General features: G+C 39.6%; 1 protein-coding gene across 1 annotated transcript; it reads right to left on the reverse strand.

Annotated features, from left to right (window-relative positions):
- Positions 1-3,657: 3,657 nt before the first annotated feature.
- Positions 3,658-7,394, reverse strand: LOC131258300 (F-box/FBD/LRR-repeat protein At1g13570-like). The gene is made up of 3 exons (XM_058259570.1): positions 6,840-7,394; positions 5,809-5,984; positions 3,658-4,436 (listed from the first exon to the last, which is right to left on the reverse strand). Exons 1-3 carry the CDS (start codon positions 7,392-7,394, stop codon positions 4,430-4,432), a joined length of 738 nt encoding a protein of 245 aa, XP_058115553.1. The 3' UTR covers positions 3,658-4,429.
- Positions 7,395-12,205: the final 4,811 nt, after the last annotated feature.

Below are 12,205 nucleotides of genomic sequence, written 5' to 3' on the forward strand. Positions count from 1 at the left end.
TTTAAGTTACTGCTAAGGATCTTCCCATCACACCAGTTTCAAATGCTACGAGATCTCATGTGAAGGCTTCTGAGTAAGTTCCTGCCGAGTAAGACTAAGTGGGGTCACATGAGGATGTATGTGAGTCATCCACTATCCATAGTTTTTTGACTATTAGATATCTGAAAATTGCATATTCAAATATCCAAATGGACCACCACGGTTGATTTGTCATGAGTTGCATCATTGCCACTCTTGTTGAAAGCATTCTAGGCCATTTTTTTAAAAAGGAGTTTTGTGTCATTCTGAGGTCTTTTCGGTGTTTTCATGCAATACATGGTGAATGACCAATAGTAAAGCTTTGATTTCAATATAAGCTTCTGTAGCTCGAGATTTTTGCAAGGCATTAGCATCCATTTTGATTTTTCCTGCTCGTGTTCGGGTTTTGATTTAGGTATTTACTCATTCATCTTAGCTCGTACGACGTAACTTTTGGCCATCTTTAATTATTGGTTTCCACAGACGATCATACAAAATTATTGTACCTCTAAGGTTTAAGTTGGTATGATTGAAGTTAATGCTATTCAAATCAGTGTATCAACCAGTCTGAAACATGGGGATATGGAGTTTCCCGTTGAAAGTTTCTGCCCAAGGATTTTATTGTCACAAACTGTGTGAGAAATGATCATATCATCATTGTTGAGTGGAGAACTACAGAAATATAAGTTGATCCAAAACTTTGTACCCCCGAAGAAATGTGATTTAAGGTATCACCGTTGAATGACATTCTTTGCCAAATTGTGTGGTCATTTGAAAATTGTTTTGTAGTATTTACTCGAGCCATTTTGTAAATGGACTTGAAGAGTTGGATATCATTACATAAATGTTGGATGACGTCACAGAGTTACCGAAGTTGGTCTACCATGATATTACTCTCGAATCGTTCCCTAAGTACACATCTCGAGGGATCACTTGAGGCCTTTCTGGTAACGTGTATGCAAAGATTTTAGTTTGGTTGTTTTGAGAATCCACTATCCATCATTGGATTTGTACTTGTTTAGAGATGAATGAAATGAGAGTTGCGATCAACTCTTAATGCAAGGAGTGAAATATGAAATTTAGGAGTTCCCGTGGAAACTTCTTTGGCATAAGAATTTTCAATATTAACCTTCAAATATCCAAAAACAATAAAATTGCACAAAGCATAAAGTTGGATGAGATATAATAAATGAGTTTACATTCCCTAAGAGTTTTCTGCCATTAGTGTCACCCTTTGAATTTCGTAATTTCTACTCATAGGCCATCTTGAAGTAGCTTTGGACGTTGTATTTAATTTTATGTGCTTTCCACATCCGATTGGTCCATATCAAAATTGGATTGTCCTATGTTTAGTTTATTGTTATTTGAATTTTGCTTGAATTCAAGTCGTGGTTAAGGATCGAAAATGATATGGATTGTAAAATTGTGCCTAAGAATCTGATTGGAGAAAATGATCACTCATTGGTGGGAACCGTCATTGGATCTTTGTGAAATGCCTGAGCTTTCTGGAATCCTCAAGAGACTGTGCCAAATTTATCAGTTGAATTGGATGATAGAATATCAGCATTTGGAAATGAATAAAAGAAAGATTTGAATAATTCAATGATGGTACATACCCATCTCAAGTTGTCCGCCATGATTAACCTGCATGAGTGTTGGATACAGACACACATCTAACACTTGATATTAAATTTCCCTGAAATTAGATCCAGCCTTTTTGGCATGCCATCTATGGCACTGATCAAATTTTCAGGCATGAAGCTATGAAGTCACCCACTTCCCAAGGACTGTAGACCTAATTTGATATGCACATAGCTTATCGCTCCTAAAACTTCTAAATTCACATGATGGCCCACTAGATCTTGGTTTTTTAATTTTGAAAATATTATAAAAAGAATATTGATGATTGGATGATAATTGAAAAAATATCACAACCTTTAAGATTTTTAAGTGAACATTGGTACTTCCCACCCTCAACTTTAAATAGTGACATCTCGGCCTGAATTTGATCCCCCATCTCCTTGGACCATCATTTTTCCTGGACAGCTTTGGTCATGCCCAATAGCTGGCCTAGATCAATTGGCATGAGCTCAGTGAAGACCACCGTAAAACCTAAATTACTGCGTCTTATCCATGCACATCTTGATCGTCCTATTTGGAATTCTAATCATGATTGGCATGCAGTCTAAAATTGAAGGATTGGATGCAAAGCAATATAATTTGAGACCCATACACACAATTAACAATTTTTTAATGATGTCTTCCCATTAAACTTTTCTAGGGCTTCCATCCTGATGTTTAATACCCCTTCCTTGACCATATTCAATTTCCCTTATCACTTGGACCTGGATGCGATGCCTGACAATTTTCAGGCTCTAGGTGGAGACCAACCCGGCCAAACTCATGTGGCCCCGCTAATTTTCAATTTGCCCCGCTCGAACTGGGGAAATGGAGCGCATATCAGGCATGAGCATTTAAATAGGTTATAAAAAGTCATATAAATTGAGAATTAAAATACAATGGTTACATTTTTAATAAAACCATAAGCAAGGTGATAAAGTTCTCACCGTTCGATTTTAGGCAAATGATGTCTTATTTCCATCCATCTTCATTAATTCATGGACTGGATAGCAAATTTGCCTACCGAACTTAGTGGCCAATGGCAGAGCTTGTGCTCAAGTAATTATGGTTTAATCCAATCCATTAGTCCATTTGTTCCAATACTCATTTTGGGCTATGATCTAAAATTGAGTGCGGACCAAAGTAATGGACATCGGTAAGAATGGATCGAGTAAAGTTCTGCCCGTTGAACTTCAGGGCCCAAGTGTTTAGGACCATCAACCATTTCATAAACTATGGACTGGATAAGAAACAAAATCTTGCCAAAACTAGTGCCCCAAGAGCTTTTCAAGGTAAATTATATATGCCCATTGTTTGTAGTCCAATACGTAGGTCTACCTAAGCATTTTGGACTTATACCTAGACTATGACGGAAAAAAGTTGACGCATGGAATTGATAAAAACCTTAATCAGGGCCTTCAAGTTCTTGCCTATCCCGAATGTTCGAGCTAAAATAGTATGATTTTAGTGTTACGATAACATCGCACTTGGATAGCAAAGTTGCCACAATAGTCCAAAAACCTTGAATAACGGTTGTTGAATCCAAATCCATAGTATAGTCATATTAGTTTTTGATTAAACGTCGCGACGTCAGCTAGAGGATCGAGAAAGGCCCGTTGACGGCTAGTGACCGACCATAACCTTAAACGGTAAGTTTACTATTTGATAGTAAGTCGCGGATTGTAAGAGTTTGAGTTGTAGTTTGATTCTGATTTCTTTCCCATTGCTTGGTACCCCTATTTAAAGGGTTGTGAACTCGTTTTTAATCATTAATTAATCAATTTCGAATTTATTAGAATTTATTTCTATTTTCTGCTTTCTTTCCTCGTGGATTCGAGAAGTCTCTGTGAGGAGTCCAGAGAAGCTCCGTGGATTTGGAGTAGTTATCCTCATCACGTTCATCCCTGTGTTATTTCTTGTATGCATTTCTACCATTTGTTACATTAACTATCCGCACACATCTCTTCTATTTTAGAATTTTCTACACTTAATTAAAAAATTACCCTAATGAACAAGATAAGTAAAAGCTTGACTAATTCCATGATTTTAGCCCACGAGAAATGGTTGCATTCTTTCATTACACATTAACAAAAACAATCAAAATAAAACATGCATGCTAGCCCCACGGGTAGCACATTTGCTATATAAGCTGCCATTTCAGTCTGCACTGTGAAGAATATCATGCACACAGATCATGCGGATCAAGCCACGATGCATGTATGCGGCCCCCATGGTGAATTGGCTAAAGCCCAACCTTTTTTTTTTCACTAGATCATCTCCACAGTGGAGCCCACCTTCCAGACGTCAAATGATAAAACTACAGCCACAACTAAGCTAACAATTTAAGTGCATACTTCAAATAAGCACGGACGGTTCACACATTACATTATTCATTGGAACGGTAGCTATTCATGTGTCAATTAATAATAATTTGATGTCGACCAAGAGTAAACTTCAGTATGTGTGGGCCATAAGTTGCTATCTTTGTGTGACGGTTCACATAACAGAATCCGAGCGTTCGATGATGCTTTTGGTAGCAACAGAAGTTGATTATGGAGAGACACTAGTGGTGGGATTTTATTAAATTCCCATTGAGACAGATAATTCTTTGGCACAATTAATATCAGAGCATCGAGCACAATGGCCTTCTCTAGTAGAAACTTTATCAATTGCATTTGATTTCTGCTCCCCGTAAAACCAGTTTTCTTGATTGACTTGAGATTATGGAAAATGCAATTCGAAGGCTCTTCCACAACTAATTTTTTATAGAAGCCATCAAGGGTTTCATTTGTTAGGACCTGTGAGCAAATGCAAAATAGAGAAATAAATTACTGCCAGTGGGAGAAGGCTGAGCATAGCAGCCCATGGCTTGGCCTTGGGATGATTCCTTAGCGCAGTGTCAGTCCCAAACCAGGACAAGTTCAAGCAAATCTTGTTAAACAGCATGTTGTCATGGACAGGGCATTTACATGAGGCTAAACGGGCTTAGCCAATTTCAGCTCCATTTAAACACGTAAATAGGTTTGTATATAGTGGAAATGTAGAGGATTTTAGAGAATGGTAGAAACATATGAATTTTCTAGTTGGGTTACATTGAAGTATTTATATATAGCTATTGGATGATCGTTCGAATGGTATTATTCTGACCATTCATGTAAAGTAGCTAGAAGCCTAGAAGGCACCTGACCCTACATAAAAGGAAGGGGTCCACATTTATAATGGAAAGTTGTAAGCTCCTTAGGGCTTGTTTGGGAGTGTGGCTTTGAAACCCCATGGATTTGAAATCCTCTTGTTGTGTTTGGCATCCTAGATTGAGAATCAACTTTAATAGAAAAGTAGTTATTCATAGTATATTTGGGGGTTTGAATTTAATTACTAAATATACTTTAATATCTCTAATTAGTGAACTTATGTAATTTTTGACACAATGGTTGTAATAAGCCCGCTGAAATATATACTTTGCCAAAAAATGATTTTTATCCGTTGATTTACATGGACAATGTTTGGACGGTGCTGATCATCGTATTAAGCTAATTATAGTGATGCAATTGATAATCTAATTATTTTAGGATATCATTAGTGAGCTATGTGTCCAATAGATTAATAGTCTAGTGATACACATGCAACTATGGGAATGATTTTAGATGTAATCCAAGGTCTTACCTTGGATTTCAAACCCCCTGATTGAGGGGATTTGAAACCCCTTGGATTTGAAAGGCCCCGGTGCCAAACAACCTGGGGATTTGTAATCCCCTCAGATCCTCCCAAATCCATGATGCCAAACGACCCCTTAGATTTCTAATCAGCTCAACACAAGTTTTCTTGCCTCTTATAAAAATGTCTTGTCTGTGACAGCATGCTACTCTCGAATACAAAAGCCCCATGGCTGCCAAAGTGGCACGGGTGAGTGACGTGTGGGCATTTCCTCGGGCGGGCTCCATGGAGAATGTGCCATAGGCCAAAAGGTCAGGGCAGCTTATTAAGAAGGGCTCATGTCCCTGCTTTTCCAGTCATGCATTTTATCATACAAGTCCCTTGCCCATACATCATACCTCTCCACTCGTCACCACTTAATGAACGACCCTGTACTAGTCGGGCCACTTTGAATTCATGGGCTGCTTTTGAAAGAAGTGGTAATTGAAATCTAACAGGAGGATTATGAAAACCTACTTGAATGAAAAGTTTCTCCAAAGAAGGAAAAAACAGTTTGCAAAGAAGGCATAGAGGTCGGAGAGAGATTTATTGCTAGTCGATGTTAGCATCAGCTGCAACTCTTGCAGATTGTCGAAGGTGATCGGTAAATCTTCCCATGTGTAATATTTCTCTTTAGACGACATTCCTATCTGCTGAAAAAAAAAAAAAAAACATACAAATATCAGTTTCAAAACCATTCCATTGGAGCCATCAATGGACCAGATGTAGTGCAGCATGAGCCCCCGCCCATTTACTTTTCGGGGCAAATTTTAGACTAGATCCAACCCACAGGCCCAAGATTAGTGACGCAGAGTAGGACGTGATGAGTGCAATCACCGTCTTGCTCGGGGATAACTACTCTAAATACACAAAGTTCTCTGGATTCATCACGGAGTTTCCTTGAATCCACGAGGATAAAATAGAAATAATTTCTAATAAATTCAAAAATAAATTGATTCACCATAAAAATGAAATTACAATTCTTTAAATAATGAGTTCAATCCTAGGACGGAGTTTTAGAATCAAAATCCCTAAAACGTGACTTACTATAAATAGTAAGTTATAGTAAACTTATTTATAAACGTTCATCATTCCTACTAGACTTCATGATTTTTGGCAGACTCCTAAAACTCAAAGAATAAAAAGTTACGATGAAACTAAACTTACTATTTACAGTAAAAATGAAAATAAAATTGACTTTTGATCATTGATCTGATCAAATGGTTGGATAAAGTACTTTCTCCTACCAGAAAATCATATATGGGATCGAGTGGTCTGTCGATGCCATCAACAGACCCAGTTAGGAAATTTTTTAAGACATACATAAAGGAAAGCAAGAGCTCAGAAGATTGGCCAACCAGTGTAGATCAACGGGTGGGCCATATGAGATCCCGATTGACCTGATTTTTGGGCCACAACGTACAAAAAAAGGGCTCCCACCTGATGAACTTTCCGGATCTGACGTTGGTAACCCAGCAAGTAGCCATGGGTAGGGGATGAAAACACACCTTAAGAGGCTCGTCGCATACGGTTAGAACCTTAACATGAGCCAGGTCTTTCAAAATCTGTATATAATCATGCTCTGGTTCCTTGTGTTGATAGCCTCTTGAATTTAAAATCACATCCACCAACTGTGAAAAGTTTGCGAATGAAGGTCCATAGAAAAGAGCACCACAGTAATCAAATGATTGGAGATTTGGAGCAGAAATCTCAATCTTAGGGGACCCACGAGCTACTACGATCAAACTCTTAAGCCGCAGATTGGGACCAGAAACCTTGATGTAGTCCAGACTGAAACACTCCCTTAAATTCGATTCCTCAAGAAGCAGGCAATTCAGATGAACCCGTCGAAGATGGAGCGTTTTCAGAGCTTGTAAACCATTGAAATTCAATGGACAGTTGAAATCGCAGAGAGCCAAATTCAGATGGATTAAAGAATCGCAGCTAAAGAGGCATTGAGGCAAGTTAAAGGGCTTATAGGGGACAGAAGCCTCAAGAAAACCGATATAGTATACAGTAGAGTAATGACGGAAGTTGAGATCAAGCTCCGTAACGCCGCTCATGGTAGCGAATTCGATCCATTTCTCTGTATCGGACCGATTCCGATTTCCCGGCTCAAAAAAGAGTCGAAATGGTTGTTTCCTTTTTGTTGCTGTATATACCGATCGACTGTGGTTGTGAATTCATCATTAGTTTGAACGCTCGCAAATTCCTCGCCTAAGTATATAGTTTTGGTGTAGGATGCAAAGAATTTCCAATGATCTCTCCGTCTTCTTGACAGAATGCTTGTTCTCGTTGCAGATTTCATTGGCATCAAAGAGAGGATGTGATGAAGAACTACTTCCGGCAATTCGCTGATTTTATCAGCAGATTTTTCCGTGAGTTTGATATGTTTTTCAGGACTGATGTCTGGAGTTCGTGTTAGAGGATTTCTCAATTCAAGTACTATTTCAAGTCTTTTGTGTATCACCGTGGGCCCCACACATCGCCTCTTAGGTTATGCTTAACTTACAAAGCTTTTTAGTGGACCTAGCCTCCAATCTAAGACATTGGTTTCCCAATCGTTCATATTTTAATTACAAGTGCGTCCCACCTAATCAGATCAATGGAGTAATTTTTTGTTTTTTGAACTCTTTCCATAGTGGGAATTACCTAACGAATGGTTCTGATCTCGTTTTCGTGTGACCTTATGGCACGTGTGCCGCGAATCGCCTCTTCAATCTCTCCCTCGCGCGAATCGCTGGAGCACACCTTGAAAATCTTATTTAGTGTCTTAAAAAAATCATTGGGCCGTCTGTACTCTGCACGAGAGAGTTGGAGAGAAAGCCAACGTCCGCTTCTTCTCTCCTTCCCAAAATACCCCTCCAGGTATTTTCTTCTCTTCCCATTTTGCCCCTCCCAATTTCTGTTCTCTTCTCCGAGATTCAGTTGCAATTTCGATCTCACTCAGTTAAAGAAATCTTTCCTTATAATCTTGCCATGACCCCTGAAAAACTGGATTTTCTCAGATTGGGACGATTCTTTCAAAGGTGGAGTTCTTGCCTCCATTGAAACGTTGTCTTGTGATCAGAGATGTTTTATAAAATGGATTCTAGTAAAAGTCAGTGAAGATGTGCACAGTATACTTAGGTTTTCATTTTGTGCAAGTGGGGCCCACTGGGTCAGTGATCCACACCTTTAATATGGTCCTGCTGGCTATGAAAGGGGATGGGAAGTGCTATCTTAACCATTTGATCGGCTATCTAGAAATGGATGGTAGAAGAGAGCATTGGCAATAGCCGATGGTCAGTGTTTAACGGGATCAGATGCACCAAGTAGAGGGGTACAACTGTCCAAACCGTTTGATTTGAAGATGGTGTTCCATCCATGGTTGGACACACCAATCGAACGGAATGGGTCATGGATCATTGAGTCATGTGACCATCTGAGTGATGTGCACTAGATTAGGACTTGTTCTATGGCCTTGGTACTTGGATGGAATAGATTACAGAAGAAGCAGAACGGAAGTCAAGATAGAATTGTCTAATGAATCTGATATCCTCGATATAAACAATTTATAGATTGTCCCACAATTTGGACGGTTGGGATTTGAAGTGAGAGCCACTTGCAGAACAGGGAAGCACCCGGTCCATAGTTGAGTCTCCACATGCTAACACAGTTTGAATACACGTTATTACGGTTCGTAATAATAACTCTTGGTAACGGCACGGACGCCCAATTAATGTTAAAATAATAATAATAATAATAATAATAATAAGGGAGGGAGATTTTGGCCATCTTGATTTTCCAACTAAAACTATAAATAGTTAATGATTATTTACTCTTGTAAATGTGTGGTGACATCATGTACAATTTGAATACAATAATGATTTTGTAATATCAATTATTTCCTCCTAAAAATCACTATAAAAATAATAGTTCTTTGCAATTGTATCTTATGCTTGATTTATGAGCTACAAAAACTCTGGTTTAAACAAGTACTTGGAAATGAAATTAGAAAGTTAGAAAACCAAATGGACTCAAATTTCTTGCTCTTCATTTACCCTACTTGGAATTAATCTGATTGTGATTAACTTTGATTATTTAAATTAGAGGAGCAAAATCATACTCTCACTTGGGCATGGTGGATTGTACGTGCTCATGCATTCATGGACTCTACTTAGAGCTGGGCAGAATCCGACCCGATCCAGCGAATCCAACCCAATCCGGTGGATCCAACCCGATTTGAACCGAACCGAAGGCTTGAATCGGTGCGAATCGAGTAGGACCACTCAGATCCGATCGTACATTAGATAGAGTTTGGATCATGGTCAATCCGGACTAATCCGATCCGAAATCCGAACGAACTCTAACCCTTCGGATTGGATCGAGTCAGTCCTACTAGACTCAGTCCCTGATCGGATTGAGTTCCAGTTATGTTCATGAAAAATCGAACTGAGTCGCGTTGAACCCAATCCGGTCCGACTCGACTCGATGCCCACCTATAACTCTACTCATTGCATGTGCAGACAAACTAGACTGTTGAAAATGCATGCCCCACTGTAGATGGGGCATAGCTATAAAAAAAAATTAAAATCCCCTAAAACTACTTCTAGTGGAAAGTATGGTTGTAATCATTTTTTATATGTGATCAGTTAGTGAGGAGCACTTGCGATGGATGTTTCTAATCATTATACAAATACGACGTTTATAGGACATGATTGTAATGGGAGGGTTAGGAAACTTCTTTCTTTCCTTTCTTTTTCTTTTTTTTCTTTTTCTTTATTTATTTTAAAATTTTATTTAATGTCAAGAAAGTCGGAATTCAAGTAAAGTTGTGTCGGGACAATATGCAGTCTGACTTGTGCTAACTAAGAGCTGCATGGGGACAAACATGAATTAAACCCACCTCATCCATTCGGTGCACAATCACATTTTCCGCATCGAACTTATGAATCAGCCCATTTCAAGACGTAGGTGGACCACACCATAGGAATGGTTTAAAATCACTCTGGAAACTCTAAATTCACATGGTGTGGCCTGTTGGTACTGGAATGTCCTGATTTCTAGGAAATTAATTCATCATATTGTTGTGCCAAATGAGTGGATGGCATAGGCACATAATCCTGAACCCAACATGCAATTTAGAAGACTTTTTAACGGTGATACTTCCCGTTTTCAATTGTTTCTAGGGGTGGGTGTACATCGAGTCAAACCGGCCATTGGCTGACCTCAGCTTGAACTGGGCTCGGCTCAGTCCTCGAGCTTGACTGGCCAGCTCAGCTTCGTTCGGTTAGCAGCTCGGTCGAGTTCAAGCCAAGTTCGCCGTTGTAGCATTTTTACAAACACTTGGAGTGCACCTTCAAAATCTCACTCTCACTGTATTTAAGACAACAACAATGATTTTACAGGTATTTTATCAAACACCTTCTAAGAAACATAAGAATCAAGGAAAAAAAAGTCTTGGTTTCATATACATAACTCCCTTGCCACCAGCAACACTTCTTTGAGTCATTTTATCAAAAACTTTGTGACCAACATCAATATCAAAGTAACCAAATCGATTCGAACTGGGTTCAATCTGAGTCGAGTCTAGTTGGGCCAGCTCGAACTTGGCTTGAACTCGAACTTATTATCAAACTCAAAAAATCAACTTGACTCGGCTCGAACTTAGCTTTGAACCGAGTCGAGTCAAGTCGAGTCGAACAAGCTAACCGACTACACCTTTAGCATGATTAATTGTTTCCAAGGATGTAGCTCACTAATCCCAGTTTAGCATGACCATACATAGGCAGATAAAATAAATGAAAATATAGAAAAACAAACGAACGATTAACACTTGAGATTTTGATCTGCCTCATTTTTTAGCTCATGTCATAAAATGATCTGAAAAAATATAGATGGACGTCAAGGATAAAATACATACATCATGGTGGGACTCAACAGAGCACTATCAGTAGCTACCTGGCTACTGTCGGCAATCCGCGTCCTATTATAGTGCCTAGACGGGTTCGATCATCGGATCCCCCATGATTGGCCTGTGCTGGATGCTGAGGCAAAAGGAGCTCGCGGCTCACCCGCTGACTGGAATGGACCGTCAGGATCTCGCAAGTGTACGTCACGTCCGTCACATGTGCGGCGAGGCCCCCTGAAATCTCACTCGCGCGACTTGCCTAAGTGGGAAACGAGAATCCTTCTAAAATCATCGCATCTCCCGTACTCCCACCTTCTCTCCTCTTTCCTTTCCGACTCCCGCCCTTTCTCCTCTCGCGTTACAGGTAAAATCCATTTTCCTCTTTTTCCCTTTTCTGCGTCCTACCCCCGCCCGGACGGTAATGCTCTGTGGGGCCCACCGTGATGTAAATTTTTTATCCACGTCGTTCATCGCTTTTCTAAGATCATTTTAAGCTATTATTCTAAAAACAAGGCAGGTCCACAGCTTCAGTGGACCACACCAAAGGAACCTGCAGTTATAATGACACCCACCGTTGAAACCTTTCTAAGGGCCACCATGATGTTTTTTTTACCATCCAACCTATTCATAAAGTCAGGTAGACGTGGATGAAGTGAAAACAAAAATATCAGCTTGATTAGAAACTTCTCCAGCTCCCAAGAAGTTTTTAATGGTGAACGTTCAATCCCCACTTTGTGGTGCACGTAAGCCTTGGACCTGCCTCATTTTTTGGATCATAGCTTAAAATGATCTGAGAAAAACTATGAACGGCGTGGATAAAGCACTTACATCACGGTGGGCCCCACAGAGCCCTGCGACGCAATCCTCGTCTCATCCTCACATGGATGGATTCACATGGGGCCATGTTCTGGGGGGACACTACTGTTGATCTTCCTTCAACCAAAGCAAGGGAACACCATCTACGGTCTGAAATTGGTCATT

Source organism: Magnolia sinica, chromosome 1 (assembly GCF_029962835.1).
Source record: "Magnolia sinica isolate HGM2019 chromosome 1, MsV1, whole genome shotgun sequence".
Taxonomy (NCBI): domain Eukaryota; kingdom Viridiplantae; phylum Streptophyta; class Magnoliopsida; order Magnoliales; family Magnoliaceae; genus Magnolia; species Magnolia sinica.

What these genes read in the sequence shown, in the direction of transcription:
- LOC131258300 (XM_058259570.1), bottom strand. Translation starts at nt 7,394, where the DNA reads ATGAGCGGCGTTACGGAGCTTGATCTCAACTTCCGTCATTACTCTACT. An exon ending in TATGCGACGAGCCTCTTAAG is followed by an intron (nt 5,985 to 6,839) that starts GTGTGTTTTCAT and finishes TTTTTTTTTCAG; the next exon opens with CAGATAGGAATGTCGTCTAA.